Here is an 18,638-nt window from a genome sequence, read left to right on the forward strand (position 1 = left end):
CTGGATCCTTTTTCCTGGGGTTTTCAGAAAATAGTTATTGCTTCCAATGAAATGTTTTGACATTTCCAGTAGGGAGGAAATGTTAATTGTAATATTGTGTATGTGTTCTTAATAACACTGAATAAATCTTTTATTTGTCTTAAGAGTAATCAGAAAGTAAAAACACGATTAAAATGTTAGCTGTGTTCTTTATTCCTTATGGTAACGTTTCATGCTTTCTAGGATAATGTGATTCATTTTCCAGGTTCAAATATATACCAAGTGAAGAACATGCTTTTGCTTGTTTTATATCAGTTGCAGTTTTTAAAGGAGTCTTATTACTATCTTCCACATAGGTCTGCCTGGGTCTCTTTTCTAATTTTGTCACATCTTTTGCTCATTCTATAATTCCCCACCTTTTCCCTTGAGTCTATGGCTCCTTTACTACATTTATAAAAAGTCAGCAATTAAAGACAGCACAATGATGGTCCACTTGACTGTATATTTAATACACATGCTATTAAGCTACTTATTGACAGAGACGGTGATTTTTTTTTCTGAACAGCCATCTCTGTAGCCACCAACTCCTTGCTTTGTACTTAACAGACACCCCATAATTTGTTGAATGACTGTAATACCCTCCTTACTTCTGCCATATGTCCCTGCCCCAGAATTCCACATTGCAATTGATGACTGGAGCTACATGTCCAAAGCAAAGGTCTCACTGTTGAAAATTACAATATTACATTGTTGATGGTCCTTTAGAGGGAAATACCAACGAGGTCACATGCTCATGGACCAGCAGGAAGCCAAATATAAACGTAACCACCTGAGGCCCAGCCCTGAAAACAAGCTGCCTAAGAAACGGAAGGAATCCCTAGTGTAGAAGAGCAGCATCCGCCCTTCCTGATGTCATGATCTACAACTATGCATATACGTGACATGCACACACTGGCCACCATCCACAGGGAGAAAATACCATTAGTAATCATCTTAGCAAGCATTTACAATCTAATTTGGTATTTGTTAACTTCTTAGTTAAAAGATATGATGATTCTTACAGAAAATGCTGTTCCCTTTTTGATCACTATCTTTAAGTACATGAATACCACTTAAATCACATTAAATCCTGAAAATAATCTTAAAGGCAGATTTGAATGGGAATAAAGTGGTAAGTGTTTACAGTTTTCCACGCACTACTGATCAGAGTACTGTTAAGCACCAACAAAAAAGGAAAGCTGCTATATAATAGGGGTATTCCTCATGTGGGGGCATTGGCATACACTCTCATGCCTTTATAAAGAAAACATAAATTACAGAATTGAACAGTTAATGTAAGCTTTAGGCCTCACGTAGATTAGTGCTTATGAGGTAGAAAATAATCATGTGCAAGGAACAGAATAAAACTCACGTGCAGACATCAGCAGCATTTTCAACCACGTACTTCCTTGGCATGTTTTAAAAACCAGCGGGACCTATGTGTCATGGGAAGATGGTTGGATCCTAGTATTAAAAGCCAGTCAGTAACATTCAACAACAGATTCAACCTCTAATATTTGCACAGCTAGATTAATGTTTTGGAGTCAGTCAGTCATCAGGCTCATTACTACTGGATTTTCTCTGGTTCATGCTAATAAACTGGATTATTGATTTTAGGATTTTCTTTGTATCCAAGGATATTCTCTAAGATGTCTTTATAATGTTTCATGCTTAAGCTGTCAACCAAAATGATATAACAATGAGTAATCGTTTTATAATCATGTTGAAAGGGGTTAAAAACAGCATATAAAATGCATCTTAGCAGCTTCAGAGTAACATTCTCGCTGTCGCTTCCCTATCTGGGTGGAGGTCATTCCTACCTGCCTGCCATCTTCCCCAGGAATTAACTAGCTGCATGCACAGCTTAAGACCTTTGATAGTCATAAATCTGCTTTCCAATATGTTTGGATGGCAGAAGAGCTCAAAAGACACCTCGGTCTAAATAGGATTTTAGCACATCAGGTGCTATTACAAAGTAAAGCAGGCTGGGTTGCTGTGTTGGTGGTGGTGTTTATTCATTTTCCCTTCGCGTTTCATGTGTATGTATGTATGCTTCTCTGCGTATATGCCCAGCTCTCAGGCTGTATGGGGCTGGAGAATGCATGCGTAGAGTGTGTGTATATGTAAACTAGAAACTGAACCAGGGAAACAAAATGAACTACTGTATGCAAGAAATATATGAAGTGCACCCAGCTGCCGGCAGCAATTGCTACATGCAGTCCACTGATTATTACGCGTATTTTGAAGATAGTCCGGGTTACAGTGGTTGCGATGCTCAGGCTGTGCCCAGTAACAACATATATATGGAACAGGCCTGGGCAGTGAATCAGCCTTATACCTGTAGTTACCCTGGAAACATGTTTAAAAGCAAGGACTCTGACTTGGACATGGCCCTGAATCAATACAGCCAACCTGAATATTTCACTGAAGAAAAGCCTACTTTTTCTCAAGTGCAGTCGCCATCGTATTCTCAAAAAAAAGGTAGGGACCATTTTGCTTAAATTTGTTCAAAGTTTCACTGTTTGTTTTCGTTTCATTTTAAAGTTACAGTTTACATCAGTTTCGTCAAATCTTTGAATTTGAACGCTAAATATTTGAAATTAAAAACGGCAGTAAGAGGGGTTGCTAGGTGATTGAAGGACTCTGTGAACATCAAGATTTCCAAGCACTTTTTTTCTTCATCTGTGAAGGCTGGAGTGAGTTGCCTTTCTGTATTTTGCATGTGTGTATATATATTGCCCAAAGTGACTGTTGTTGGCTTCTTTGCAAAAGAAAATATGTGAAAGGTTTCCTTTTGGCGGGTAGGTGTCGTGGTGTTTGAAGTGGGATAATTCTCTCTAGTTCAGGTTCAGATTAAAAACTCATTTGACTTTTTCTTGGCACTTCATTTTGAAAGTTTATTTTAGTTAACTAGTTAACTAGTAAAATATTTAGTGATTTAGTAATTTCTTTAACAGTACTATAATAATGTTGATTTGCTAGGATCTGTAAATGTTCATTTTAATGTATTTACTTATCCATGTAAACAGTAAAGAATCTATTTGTAACCATGTCAAACTGTAAGAATGTAAAACTCAAAAACTGAGAAACTTTACCTCGCTATTTTGTCCCTAAAGTTGAACATATCTGTAATCATATCAAGTGAATCCTCTTTATGAAAGCAAGTGAAACACCCTTCAAAATAGCCAATATTAAAACCAGCACAATATCCATTTATCTTAATAGACACTGTGGCTTTATAATGCTATTTAAATTTCTGTCAATAGAACATTTCATGTATTACTGAAAAATAAGATACTGAAAAATAAAATAAGGGAGGCAAACAGGTAGAACATTTAGTAGCAACTGCCAGATAGGAATGCTTTTGAAAATAGTGTAAATGCTAGTGCAGATATGCCAGAATCTCATGTTTTTGTATATAATCTATAGGATATTGCATAGAGAACCAAATTTACAAGTTTCTATAATTTACAAAAACATGATGCCCTTTGATCCTCAAAGGTAAATTTCTCTGTTAAATTAATCTTAAAACATAATGTGGTTTATTTAGTTGTGGTTTCTATAAAATTTATCATTTGCTTTTCTTAATGTGACTCTATAGTTGAAAGTAGTCTGTCATGAAAACAAATGAACAAAATTTTATAAAAACACAAACTAGAATCTGTAATTTTTACTATATATAATGTTATTCTATAACTTCCAATCATGAAATATTAAGGGGATTGCAGCATAAAATATATTTAGAGTTGCTCATCTTGATTTTTATTTATAAATATAGAGTTTTGCATCCTTTTGAAGGTCATCAGCATCTCATTTATTACAAGGGATACACAGGGTAAGTCCCCTAATTGAAACATTTGAGGTAGATTGAACATGTGCTATTTCATTTAGTAGTATAAGTAATTTAACTTTGAAAAGAAGAAATTAACATTGCCTCATTAAACATACTTGGATATGTCTTTTGTAGTGTTGTAAGAAAATATTGGTACCTGTCAATCTATGTGCTCATTCTGCTATTCTTAAAAATTCCTGCAGAACATTTCAGGCTCTTTTCTCTCTTATCTTTTCACTGTATTTTTTCAACCAACACTGGGGAATATTTGCTTATAAAATGTTAAACCAGGGATTCTTTATTAATTAATTTGATGCATGAACTAAAGGAAAAGACACACTGTATGCATATATTGATGTAATTTCAAAGCCATATGTCATTGAAAGGCCACCGCCACCTGCCAAACTCACTAAATCAAAACAGGCAAATATTCTTAAATGCACCATTATTTACTTTTACAAGTCTTCAAGTAAATCCCAGTAAAACTAAACCCAGCTGTTAACTGTCTCTTAGGACAAAAGGTTGTACCCAACATGTTTATCCATATTGATCCACTATTGATTTTTGTTGTGTTGAAAGACATCAGTAGTGTCTCATTAAGGCAAAATTAAGACTATAAACAGGTGTTCAGTGGGGTAGGCCTCATTTTCCAATTGGATTTTTATCTATTCACAATAGATAAAAGTTCATAATTGCTTCATCTGTGTTCATTGCTGTCATTACAGCTTTATAAACTCCAATACTGCAGCTGTGTTAACTTTTTCTTTATTTTTTTAAGGATGGCTTATTTCCTAGCCTTTATTTTCTAATATACAGAGAATCTTGTAAAAAAAAATTACAATCTTATAAAAAAATTATAGGTACAAACTGGTGAAATAAAGGAAGGCTACACTACCCAATGTTAAGAATGGTTATCTTAATTGGTAGACTTTAGAATAACTTTTAGTTTTCCTTGGATTGTTTTTCTACAAAGTTTTTTTTGCATTCATAGCCGACAGAATAAGTTGTCAAGTTCTGGAAACATTAAGAACATGAACTAAGGAAGAGTCAGATGTCAGTTCATTGAATCACATTTAAAATAAAGCTTCAAGAATTGAGGAGGGGAAAACCGATGTAATTTTCACATTGAGGAGGGCTGAAATGCAGAATGTAATGTCTGTCTTATTTTTCATATGGATTATGAATAAACAAATTTTTAATTTTCAAAAGTTAGGGACAAATGAAAAGAACCCTATCATTCACTCAGAAGATATGATATTTACTGTAATTCTAGTGACATAGCTGTAAAATGCTATGCTAAGTCCTCACGGGGCCAGTGCTGGCTGCACACTTCTGGCCCCCGCAAATTCAGGAGAAGGAGGGAATAAGTTTGGAATCAGATGGAGGAGAATTGGCAGCCAGGTTATTTGTTGTGCTTTCTCCTCTGTGGCTGAGGTTTCAGCAAAGTAAAAAGTTGATTTTTTTTTCTCTTCTTTTCTTTCTTTAAAAAAAAAAAAAAAAATCCTTTTGTGGGTGGAAGTGCTGGCTGTTTCCATCACAAATGCTAATTACGTTCCGAAGTTCCCCAACAGCCTGCATCTGCATCTGGCTGCTCTGAAGGCAGCTTTGCAGGTCAACCTCTCGATTTAGTCTGGGCCAGCCGGGTCTGTTGAAACAGAATCCTTCCTAGGAGTCTGCCCTGGGCGACTCTCCTCCACGGGATTCTTTGCTTGACCTTCTACATGCCATCTTACTTGATAGGAATTGAACGTTCGAAAAGTTGCCAGAGTTGCTTATCATGTCCAAGAGAATAAGAATTTCCTGGTTTTAAGCCAGGATCAAGGAGATGGGGGTGGGGGTGGGGGTGGGGGAGGGTTGTCCTATTCAGTTTTGGCTCTGATTGTATATGTTGTTGCTCTACAACCACATTTTTAGTTGTGCAGGAAGAAAAATTAATAACTGAAGCAGAAACTCCACACAGGACTGTGCTTTCTGAATCTGCTTTCATTGTCCCTCTGACTTGGACATAGAATTCTGTCTTTGTGTGTGTGTGTGTGTGTGTGTGTGTGTGTTCTGTAGCTCTGTTGACTCCAGGTGAACAATTACACAGGCATTTGAAATGAAAATTAAGTGGCAAATTGGGGAATGTTTCTTTCTCAATCTTTCCCTTCCTTTCCTTCTTCCTCTCCCTCTGTCTCTCTCTCCTACTCTCCCTCCATCTCTTTCTTCCTCTATCTTCTCTTTCTCTCCCTCTCTCTCCCATCCTTACTCTTCCCTTCTACTTGAATTTTTTAATTTAAACACAGATGTGATCAGTCCACCCAGTGAACTGTTGAGTACTAAATAAATAATCTCTTTTAAATGTAATAGTTAAGTGGTTAATGCAATCATAGATTTTTCAACAATGTGTATGTAATTTAAGGATGCTGATGGAAAGTTAGGATTTTAAATTAGGTACTGCCACCCATATGCTGTTCAGAGAAAATACCACTCCAGAAAACAATACCACAACTTTTAAAAATACAGAACACATTCACTGTACAAAAGGTTAAATGAAAGTGCCTCTTGGCACCCAGAAATGAAAGCAAAGTAAGGAGCAATAATCGTTTCCAAACCAAGTCCCAGTGCAGACAAAAGCATGAGCTGACTCTTTCCTTTTCTTTCCTGAGAATTAACTGTCTCATCAAAGACATGTCCTTCAGAGATTTCACTGAATGCCCTAACCTCATCCAGAGCATGCATTGCCCTTACTCACAATGAAAGCTAACAGTAGGAGTCCAAAGCATGAGCAAATGGATTCAGACACCTGGCAGGCTTACAGAGGAATGGTGAGACTGCTGACTTTCTGCATATGGAGTTCATATCCACTACCTCACATGCCTCCATGAATACTTTTTCATAGTCAAGCACAACACTTTTTTCTCAGCACTCAAGTGCATTCAGCCTGAAGTCAAGCTGCTTCCCACCCTACCACCCACTCTGGTCCAGCTTTTATGATCCCATCATCTTATGGGTCCTTGGCTTCACCAGTGCCCACTTGGTTATCTGTATTCTTCCTGTTTCCAGAGCGTTGGGAATGCTGACCTTCCCGTGCGCTGTCCTTGGTACTTCCCTCTCATCGGCTCCCTCGGTACCAGCTGTTATAGAGAATTTCCTCAGCTCTCTCAGAGACTCCTAGAATGTGCTTTTGAGCTGTCACCCCACACACCTGCTTTCCTTATCTGCAGATAGCTCCCGCCATGTTTTCCTGCCTTTCTTCCCTCCAGGTTCACCCTGTCTTGCTTAAAGCCTTCTGCTTCCGGCCACTCGGGCAGTTCTTCCCCATACTCTGCACCACCACAGGGCTCCGTCTCAAGGTTTTGGGCCCTTTTCCATTACCACAAATTCCACCAACTTTTCCCTGCCCTCAAGAGTTCAATTTTGATTCTGGCTTTGTGCTTTTACCCACACCCTCTGTTCCAGAAACCTTGGCCAGTCTCCCCATGGGTTCCTCTCTCTGTCACCCTAGTCTCCATCCCTGAACCAGTATGCTTTCTTCCAGCTGTCACCCACTGCCAGCCACACCCTGGTGGGCCACCTTGCCACTGTCAGCCTGCATCGCTTTATGTCACCAACTCAGCTCACAGCCCACCAGCCTCTTCTATTACCCAGCAACACATTCTCTCATCACCCCCGCTCCCAACCAGCCCTGCCCTCAAAGGCAGATATCCTTTGTTTTATACAATAGCTCTGAATCACTTGTGTAAATCACCTTTGAAAAGTACTATATTATATATAAAGTATATTAGACTAGGGTTTCTTAACCTTGGCACTGTTGACATTGGGGCCACGTAATTCTTTGTTGTGATGGTTGTCCTGTGCATTGTAGGATGTTTAGCATCATTCCTGGTCCCTCTTCCCACTGGACACCAGTAGCAAACACACACACACACACACACACACACACACACAGAGCAGCTGTGGCAACCAAAAATGTATCCAGACTTTGCCAAATGTCCCCTGGGAGGCAAAATCACCCCCACTTGAGGACCACTGCATTAATGGTGAAGAACTTACTACTTGGAGAATATCTGAAGTAAAGGATCTTTCATAAAGGATTTTTTATAATGTTAAAATCCCTCCTCCATTTCCAAATATCATATTTAAATGTTCATATATTGACTTCTGTCAAAATGGAGTACACCTGAACCTACATAACCATATATACGTGCAACATAACACATACATATATGTCATAGCTCATTTCCATTGTTGGGATTTGGGTTCTCCTCATCATGTTTGCTTATTTATGTCAAATCTATCCAGATCATAAGCACCACGAAAGCATCAACCTCCTTTATTTTGCACTCCCTAAAGCGCACATCCATGTGACTGCAGGATACACCTGCAGGGAGAGCAGTACAGCTCATAACGACAGTGATGGTGTTCTGATGACAAATGCAACAGCTCCTTCCCTTTTATGTATGTTTATGTAACATAAGGCTGAAGGGCTGATAGCCCACATTTTTAGAGCTATAACCTTGAATCCCATTCTGAATGGATTTTCAGGTAAAGAAATGACAATTGTTTTTCTCAAGGATTCAGGATATGACATAACTGTGAGTGCTTCTGCATGAGCCCAAAGCTATAAATTGCTTCTCACAGCAAAATCAGAGGCAACTATCACCCATCTCTAGTGACTGTTTCTGCTCCCTCCCCTAATCTTCTGATGACTTTGCCTTCCTGCTTTCTAATTCATGCCCTCTTTTAAAACAGGAAATGATTTCATCAATACCAGGGTTCTACAACTCCAATGCCTCCAAGTTATGCGAGAGAGAGAGAGAGGAAGAGCTGTCTTACAATGGCTGCTTAATTTAAATTTTTCAACAAAGACACATAATGCTTACATAATATATGATAAGAATATTTCTCACTTCTATGAAGAAATATGTTCTCGGGCCGGGAGCAGTGGCTCACGCCTATAATCCCAGCACCTTGGGAGGCCAAGACTGGTAGACTACCTGAGGTCAGGATTTCGAGACCAGCCTGGCCAACATGGTGAAACCTTGTCTCCACTAAAAATAACAAATAATAGCTGGGCGTGGTGGCAGGCACCTGTAATCCCAGCGACTCAGGAGGCTGAGGCAGGAGAATCACTTGAACCCAGGAGGTGGAAGCTGCAGCGAGCCTAGATCGTGCCATTGCACTCCAGCCTGGTCAACAAGAGTGAAACTTGTCCCAAAAAAAAAAAAGTTATCATTTTTCTCAAACTACTTTTGTTTTTCCACTCTTGATAAAGAATTATGTGAAATATTTCTTTATTTCTGAAAAGGCATAATGCAAGAACAAAAATAAATAGCAACTGATGCACACAATCCGGAGAGGTTCTGACTGTGGAGCGCTAAAAAGGATGTCTGTTTCTTGGGAGGTAGGGCTACCTTTCTAGTTCAGTTGATCGTTACACTGTGAGAATTTGGGTTCAGTATTGCCAGTTCCTCCTGTTTTTCAAATGAAGCAAGAATTCTGTATGTTTTATGAAATTTCCTGGTTTTAAAAACTGGCTAAGATTTTTAAAAACATTCTGTAAGCCAAATGTTGTAGACTGCCAGAATGTGTGCCCTTTTGATTAATATTCCAACTCAAACGCATTATATCAACGTATTCCCTTTCTTAGTGATTTGCATCTTCAAGTGTTTTCCCTCTAATTGTAGATTGAAAGGTTATGTCAGCTATTAAGGATCTGAATGTACAGGGACGGCAAAAGGAACATTTCACTAGGTTCTTCTTATACATTACAACTATACTATGCCCAAACCTGGCCCTAAAAATTAAAAAATAGGCTGGGCACTGTGGCTCACGCCTGTAGTCCCAACACTCTGGGAGGCCAAGACGGGAGGATGGTTTGAACCCAGGAGCTCAAGACCAGCCTGGGAAACATAGCAAGACCCCATCTCTACGAAACAACTTAAAAATTAGCCAGGTGTGGTGGCCGTGCACCTGTAGTCCCAGCTACTCAGGAAGCTGAGCTGGGAGGATTGCTTGGGCCCAGGAGTTCAAGGCTCCAGTGAGCCATGGTCATGCCACTGCACTCCAGTCCGGGTGACAGAGTGAGTCCCTGTCTCAAAAAACAAAAGTTAAAAAAAATTGTAATTTAAAAATATGTTTTAGTTTCAGGAATTCTTGAATCAGAAGAAATGATCCAAAACTCATGTTGTCCCTTTTTCTGCAGTAAAGCCTCCAATGAGAATCCAGGGTCCTTTGGCATCATATCCTCATCCCCTTTTCTAGATTGACACCTCTACTTGGTCCTCCTGCTCGCCCCTCCTCTGCCCACCAGTGCTTCAGTCTTCAAAGCCTGGCAAGCCATTGTGTGCTGTCCCCCAACACCAGGGCCCAGCCAGCCAGAGGGCAAAGTGTAAAGAAAGAGACTCCAAGATTCCAAGCAGGGGTAGACAGGGTGGGAAAACAGTGGATGTTCTGAGGAAAGACTGTGAATTGTGTGAAGTGGGAGCCCCTGGGGCAGCTCTGCTAATAATTTGCAGAGGGCAATGGATGAAGGCCTCCAAAGTTAATGCTGTTTCAAGTTTGTACCAAGTGTCTTCCACACACTACACCCATACATGCTGTTAAATAAACAAATGGATGAATGCATGGTTTAATTTAATATAGTGTCTATCACAGGGTTAAAGATTAACATGATATAAAGCTTGGTGCCTAATGCCAAGAACTAAATATAAAAGGAATCAGGATTCGTATGTTGGGGAAAGGCTAAAGGATAAGCTTTTCAAGGTTTTTAGGTATGTAAAGAAATGACATAGGGAAGGTGCTGGTGGGGAAAACAAGCTGAAATCATCAGGTCTGAGCTGCAGGATGAACTGAGGAGGTTCAGTATAAAATCAGAAGAGTGACTAAGCATGCTAGTGACTTAGCTTCCTGAAGGGTGACAAAATATAGTCTCATCCTCTATCCCGTCCCAAGATCAGATACTTACTGGCTCTGAGTTGATAGCTCCACAAGAGGAATCAGCAGCATGGAACTTCTTCACTTCTCTGAGCTACCCAAAGTATTTCCCACTACCACAAATCACAGCCCCTCCCTTAAGATGCCAGGACTGGTTCTGCTAGGCAAGTGGTCTTATACAGATGGTAAGATTTGCCAGTTTGGAAAAGATCTCTGAACTCAGCCCTTCTCACTTGCTGCTACATCTGCTCTCCTAGGCAGCACCTTATATTTTAGATCTACCTTCAAGATTAATCTGCTTTATATTCTATTCCCTAAGGGCCATGTATCTGCCAAGGTGACAAGAGGAACCAGTGTTTCTCCTCCTAGGACCCGAGATGCTGTTATAATTCACTCAAAAGAATTAAACTAGCCAGCCTTCTGATCTTGCCCATAGGGAAGAAAGCATTGAATCTGTTTTCAACCAAGAAGCCAAGCTTACTACCTGTTGCATGCTTTGTAGTGCAAATGTACAAAACTTTCCCCTTCTACTTGACAAGTCCCTCAGAGAATATTTTTTAAATAGCATTAACTGTAAGATATGCAAGATAATACTTAGCAATTAACCAGACATTGCCAAATGTCAACTGAAAAAATCTCAAGTCCTTTGTTGAACAAACAGATGGAGTTTGCTTTCATAAAAATATGCTTGATAAAGTGGCAGCATAATATATTAATCTGAAAAATAATACATCTAAGCAGACAAGAGCTGGGGGAAATATATCATTTTTGAACTATCATATATTGTCATGGACCTTAATTTTTTCTGGAGGGTTATTGACCAGGCTTCTTTAGCAGTCACCTGGGACAACTAGCAGATGCAGTTCCTGAGATGAACATTTGTAGCTTCCAGGATTGTGTCTGTAGTATTTGTTTCTAGGCAGAACCCAACACTGACATTATGACACTCATTAGTGTCCACTCTTGGCAACAAAACTAATAATACCTGTGCATTTTCCTTAGTTTGGCATATTGACCATTGTGTAACTCATTTGGTGAGTATGACAAAGGAAAATGATGGAGACACTTAAATACAACAGGAAATACAACAGCAAGAAATGGTTAAGTTCTCTAGGAGAACTGGTTAGTATGTAATGTTGTCAATCATGTTCAGTAACTTTAAGAGAATCCTCACCTACCTAGTCACTGTGTGTGGGACGTTATTCCCTGATGGAAGTTATTTAATGAAGAATAATGGACTTAGGCATAATGATTGATGTATCATTGCCTGTGGTGACTGTTTTGGATAAATAAGATGGTTCAGAGTTAATACGTTAAAGAAAAGAAAGCAAGGGGTGGGGTGCACTAGTATGATCATGTAAGCAGCTGCTACCAACTTAAGTAGATGTTTCTGTAGAAGGTTTGATGATTTAACTAAAGACATTTAATCACCTCCACCCATGAAGAAGATAATCTAGGAGAAATAAGAGAGTAAAGCACACCACCTCTCAGCCTAGCAGTCAGTAAATGAAAGGAGTCCATTCCAGTCACTGATTGAATGATTGTTGGATTCCACAAGAACCTTAAACACCATCTACATAAATTGTTGAACTACAGGTAGGAATAAATCTTCAGTGTCCAGCTGCCAGTACCAAAAGATAAAGCCAGCAGGTCTCATGAGATAGGTTGGGGGAGTATGAGGTGAGGGGGAACTGCCTGCATCTTCCCAACTCTGGTTAATGTTCTTGGACACCTTGTTTTGACCCCTCCCAAGTCATGTCCCACAAGTACAACAGTGTTCAACTGTATCACAATTGGTTCTCATGCCTGAGATTAGACAGAAATGACTTGTACCTCTTTTTCCCTTATCTCTGCATTCCGTACTTGATACCAAGCACTTGAAAGTCTTCATTCTGTTGGATTAATTGTATATAACCTCGAGGTATAAGAAGTCAAGATGTAGATTTTTGACAGTACGGGTCTGTCTTTACCTATTCCATCTGCCTTTACCAGGAAGGTGCCTGTTTTCCTAATTGAGTTACTTTGTGGTTTAAAAGTTACTTTGTGTTTTATAAGTAGGTCTTTATATGCCCACAAAAGCACATGAGCACACCTCCTTACCAACACTTGTGACTGTCATTTTTGTTAAAACCACACTAGTGAGTGTAAAGTGGTATCTCGTTGTGGTTTTGATTTGCATATCCCGGCAATGATGTTGAGCATCTTTTCATGTTCTTCCCTTCATTTTCACCTCTCTTTTTCTCATTGAGGAATGACCAAGGCTACAGAAACAGAATTCAGCTTATGAGTTTCCAAAGGAAGAAACCATGTCTTACTCATTTTTATATTTTCAGCACCTAGAACAATGCTAAGCACATGTAGATGCTAAATACATGTTTTCTCAGTTCATAGATAAATGACTGAATGAAAGCACAAAGCATTCTAGTTCCCTTTTTTCTCTGCCCAGATCCTTCCCAGAATTCCCTTTTTAAAAATGACTGACAAGAGTTTTGAAACTCTTGCAGTGAACTCAACAGATGAATCATGGTTTGCATGATGCAAAAGTAAACTAAGAAAAGCTGTGATATTTAAAAATATAATCCTGTACATTACTAAACCTCACTTTCAAGTCAATTATCTGCCTCCCAAGAAGGAACATTTTTCTAAATTAAAGTTTGAGCAAAATAATTTCTAAGAAATTATGAAAAGGATTTATTTCATTCTGTTTCCTTAATGGCTTTTTTTTTCTGAAAAGCGAGACTTCAGTGACCTAGTTTAATAAAAGGTCTATGAAATGTCATGGTAAAATACACAGTAAGGCATCAGTCATTTCAACCTAGCTAATCTTTATTGGAACAAAGAAGACTTTACTGAACTGAGTCAAAAAACTTCATAAGGACCATGATAGGGAGAAAGGATTGTTTCTCAGCCTCTTCCTTCTTCACATCCCAACCAGTCCTGCCTCATTTTGATTGTTTGGTCTTATGTGAAGCTGTGTGATTCTATGTATCACATAATTTATCAGTGGTAAATCATTGATACAGGGGAGAATGAACCTGCCCTCCTGAGTCAGCATCTTGTGTCTGGGCATCCTCTCCACAGGAAGCTGAAGGAGCAAAGACAGGAGGGAAACGGGAGGCTTCTGCTTTTGTGCTTTTTAGCTTCCTGGGTCAAGGAATTTAAACTAATAAACTCACTGTCCACTAAAAAAGAGAGTTATCATAGTTGGATTTTCCTTTTCTCTTAATAAACAAAACCTCTGTCATTTCACACTATCCACTGTTGTTGGATTGCATATCATAATATCACAAGTTTACCTAACTTTTTTAGGTGGCAAAATTCATTCTACTTAAAGTCAACTCTCCATTTTTAGAAAAAGACCAGCATATTATACTGGAGGGCTAGAAATTAAGAGACCGGGGTTTTAGTCCTGCCTGTAATTTCCAGTGTGACCCTGAGGAAGGCCAAACCTCTGCAGGCCTGTTTCTTCACCTTACAAGGGCTTCGTCATCTCCCGGGACCTTTCCAGCTATAAAGTTTTCTGAATTTATTGCATGGTACTGTGATTCCAAAGTGGATCAAATCTTTTGAAAACAGGTTTTGAAATAAGCCTTGTTAAATAGATTGTGTTATCTAGAACTCACAGTGCTCAATCCTGGCCTCTCTGCTTGAGTCACTGGCTCTACAGCCTTCCTGCCATTCCCACCTGCACAGCAAGTGATCACAGCTATTTCTTTCTTTCTTTTTTTTTTTTTTTTTTTGGCGGAATTTCACTCTTGTCACCCAGGCTGGAGTGCAATGGCACAATCTCAGCTCACTGCAACCTCTGCCTCCCAGGTTCAAGTGATTATCTTGCCTCAGCCTCCTGAGTAGCTGGGATTACAGGTGCCTGCCACCATGCCCAGCTAATTATTTGTATTTTTAGTAGAGAGAGGGTTTTGCCATGTTGGCCAGGCTGGTCTTGAACTCCTGACCCCAGGTGATCTGCCTGCCTCGGCCTCCCAAAGTGCTGGGATTATAGGTGTGAGCCGTTTCTAAGGCATTCTGAAATCCTGGGCCTGTGTTAACTCTATGAGTATAAAATTCTTACTGTTTGGTTTCACTAAGTCTTTACCATTGTCACCTCTTCCTGGCAAGCCAATTTTGTCTCTGGCCTAGCAACCTTAGCTATAGTGTCTCTTTGACGTTAACATATTATTTTTTAATATTCCTTCTTTTATTTCCTTCACAGGGTACATCCCCAGTTACTTAGACAAGGACGAGCTCTGTGTAGTGTGTGGTGACAAAGCCACCGGGTATCACTACCGCTGTATCACGTGTGAAGGCTGCAAGGTAATTGCCCTGGGTCCACAAGCACGGAGCTTAGCCCAGCTCCAGTCCCCTCCCAGTGCTCTTCCAGAATGCAACGTTAAGTTTAAGTTCAAATTAAAACCAAATTCCAACATCCATGGCCTGTGATCATCCAGGTGTCTGGTTGTGCTCTTCATTTTTGACATGTTCAATAACTGAATTTTTTTCCCAAATCATAAATAACTAAGTGAGTGTGATGTCTGTTTTCTTTACTTCTACAAGTGTTTTTAAAACAGGAAGAGAATCAATAAAATAAAAAGAAATTAATAAAACTCTTACTTTGGTTTAAAAAGCATAGGTCCTTTTTAATATGTTGTCATCCCGAGAAATGACTGTTTCTCTTCTTGTTTTATCTACAGTGTTGGAGGAGACAGAGTTTACTCTACCACAGGCTGTTTTCTGCTGTTAGTCTGAGCGAATATGCTCATTTTCAAGGGTTCCAGTAGGGAATATCTTTGAGGCTACTTAGATTCAGTTATGTTCTGAAATTATCCAAGTTGGCTTTTTGCACAGCCTGCAGTGACTAAGTAGATTCTGGTCATCCATCGGCTAATTTTGTGCTGTGCAGTCCTATCTGCAGGAAATACTTGACAAGAATATACCAGTGATCAACAGTCCATTCACTTCCTGAAACTGAACCTAAATTGGCCTACTTACAAGACTTCATCAACAAAATTCAGATAAGGTTTCTGGAAAATATCTTTTGGTCCAACAATCCAGCCTTGAAAATGAAATCTACCATAAAGGAAAAAGCTTGACCCAGTGCTGTATTTAGTGTCTGTTCAGCTAATGTTTCATAAATAAAGAAGTATTTAAAGTCAGGGAAGGACTTTTAAAATTGTTTACTTGTTAAATACCTTGTCTTTTTTACCTCTTATATTTAAAACTAAATTATCAGAAGATGTAAACCCTAAAGCAAAAATTGTATTAAATGTGTAAAACATTTCACCTTCCCTCCTCTCATCCACCTCCTTACCTCTTCTTCCCTTCTTCCCCTTCTCCAACTGCCCCCCTTTGTTCCTACCCTTGCTCCTAAAGCCCCCAAATCAACATGTTAGCTCAGTTTCAAATTAAGGTGTTTTCCTTTTCCCTAATGGAAGATTTTCCGTGCAAATTCCCTATGTTTTGTACGTGAAATTAGGAAACATTTAGGAGAAGGCTGCTAAAAATGTTGAGATAATACATCCATTGGAAAGGGGTAATTTCTAAGGTTGCAAGACTTGTTTTTTGGAATGTGGTGTAACATGTTCTCATTTATCCAGACCCCTTTGATCTGGAATTCGTAGTCCTTTAACAAAGACTGGGCTAAAGGTTGCCATTACATCTACGAAAATAATGTCTTAGGGAATTTAATGAATCTATTTACAAGTAAGTCCTGGCTATTTATTAATTAGAGACTTGCAGACAGTCTCTTGAAAGTAGTTTTATTGGCTTGATTTGAAAGTAATAAAACTACATAACTTTAGGTAACTACTCTCATTCCAAAAGTTCAATAATTCAAACTAGACTTTTCTCTAAATTAGTCCCAATTCATAAGGCTTTCCCTACCTTAGTTGCAGCACTGAGGTTCTTCTAAATCAGTGCATAATGGGAAATTTAGAATTCTGGGAGAGAGATCTTAATTCCATTTAATATGGAATTCATTTTAATACTTAATTCCCCAAAATGACTCTAAAGAGTGAATGTGCCTTACAGCGGACAATACATTATTAGTGATTGACTTAAACAAAGAGAGAATTGAGCCTATTAACCTATATCCCTACCTCACATATGTCTTCAGGATGATCAAGAAATCAACTAGCCTGTTTTCCCTAGATCACAAGATGTTTGGAGCCTGGATCAGCTGAGATTTTCTTAAAAGAAGAAATCGTGTAGCAAAATCTAGATTTTTTTCAGACTCTGTGCCTTTGTCTCAGGTCAGAATCCTGTTTCTAGGGTTGCCTTCATCATAAAATCAGAAAAGAGCCTTCCCAGGGTACTCGTGCAGATCACTTAATATAATGACAAAGCATCTTGGAAAAAGACAGACGAGTTTTTCAAGTGAAACATGGTTTTTAAGAGTGGTGAAAGATGAAAGGGTTAATTGTTTCCTATATTGTTTATTCAAACCTGTAATTTAAAAATATTTCTACTCCATACTTGCAATGTGTATGGAGAGAATCCTTTTTGCCAATTTTCACCCTGAGAAGAGTGAAATCTTTTGGAGATGTCATGTCTGTTGTGATATCCAAGTTTTTACACATCTTTTGTAGAAAGGATGTTGATACTGTCCCACAGCAAACTATTTTTGGAGAAAGAATGAAAGCTTTTCAACAGCTGCCCAAATAGTGAACTAGAAGAGTGAATTATCTCCTTTTCACATTGATCAGTGAATCATCTCAAAGTACTGAAAAATGGATACAGTTCTTCTCAGAATACAAAGAAACATGTCTGATATTGATTTATAAAAGGAAGACCTCTTCTTACCAACAAATCATCAATGAAATATATGTCCTTATTTATTGCCCAGGGCATCTCTTTTGTCAGCTCATCTCTAAAAGTACTCTTTTTTTTAAATAAGTAGACTGTTTTAAATGTCTTCAAGTCCACTTCCAAGAGTTAATTTCTGTTACTTTTTAAAATTAAGTGGTTCCTTATCATACATCAAAATATGCTTTAATTATAGCTTAAGAAAGGCCAACATTTCAAGAAAAAAATCAAGAAAAAAAAAGGCCAACATCTTTAAAAGGATTTGGTCCATGAAGTGCCCAAGAAAAGTCATCAGAGATAGGCCACAGAAAAGATGGCATAGTGTATAGTAGAGCTAGCTATCTCAACTCTTTCGTGGAAATAAGCAAAGTATAAATTATTTCATTCATCCCAATAAAAAGTGAACAGAGTGACTTTTTGGAGTGTCTGGTGTGTCACACCTCATTCTCTGCTTAGCGTGGTCTTACTGGTCAATGTACTCCTTGCCCTAACCCCACCCTGAACATGAGTCAGCATCAGAGTATGAGGGAGACAAGGGTCTCCCCCACTTCAGATAGACTAACAATCTTCCTATCCTAGTAAGCCGTCAGCATTCTTACTGGATGTCTTGGACTTTGGTATTTCTACCTCTAGGAAATTATTGTTTCCTCCAGAAGGAGGCGTGCTACCCTACCCCTCTCCTCCCTGTCTCTGACATACATCTTCTTGACAGGAATCTCTGGGTTTCTTCAGTTCTCCTTTGCCCTCCTTGGTCAGAGGGTAGCAAAGAGAAAAGCAAGGTTTGCAGGGAAACTTGTTTTTCACTCTCATGGCTTGCTCTGACATTCATGCTTTGGCAAGATTTGCCCACCCTGCACACCCAGGAAAACATTGCTGACATCTCCACCAACTGCCCTGTGTGTGACTGAGTGAATCTTATAACAGTATATCAACATCACTCAAATTAATGGTCTCAAGTGCTTATTAACACAGAACCCAAATATAATATGACAATGGAAATAATAAGGGATTTGCATATATGCCCCAAAATCAAGTCTGTTAGTCTCAGTTATTCCTCATGTTTTTCTATTTT

The 18,638-nt window shown here is 38.9% G+C and overlaps 1 protein-coding gene and 1 long non-coding RNA gene across 13 annotated transcripts in view; one reads left to right on the forward strand and one right to left on the reverse strand.

Annotated features, from left to right (window-relative positions):
* The window catches only part of THRB (thyroid hormone receptor beta), a 371,664-nt gene that overhangs the window by 322,458 nt on the left and 30,568 nt on the right, over window positions 1-18,638 (forward strand). For all 12 annotated transcript variants that reach the window (XM_063662112.1, XM_054483657.2, XM_054483651.2 and 9 more), the window contains one exon: window positions 14,979-15,079. In XM_063662112.1, coding sequence (XP_063518182.1) covers window positions 14,979-15,079 — 101 coding nt within the window. The remainder of the gene's footprint in view (window positions 1-14,978; window positions 15,080-18,638) is intronic.
* Window positions 1-18,638, reverse strand: part of LOC129034114 (uncharacterized) — a 119,429-nt gene that overhangs the window by 22,563 nt on the left and 78,228 nt on the right. The window lies entirely within an intron of this gene.

The sequence above is a fragment of the Pongo pygmaeus genome, chromosome 2 (assembly GCF_028885625.2).
Source record: "Pongo pygmaeus isolate AG05252 chromosome 2, NHGRI_mPonPyg2-v2.0_pri, whole genome shotgun sequence".
NCBI classification, from domain to species: domain Eukaryota; kingdom Metazoa; phylum Chordata; class Mammalia; order Primates; family Hominidae; genus Pongo; species Pongo pygmaeus.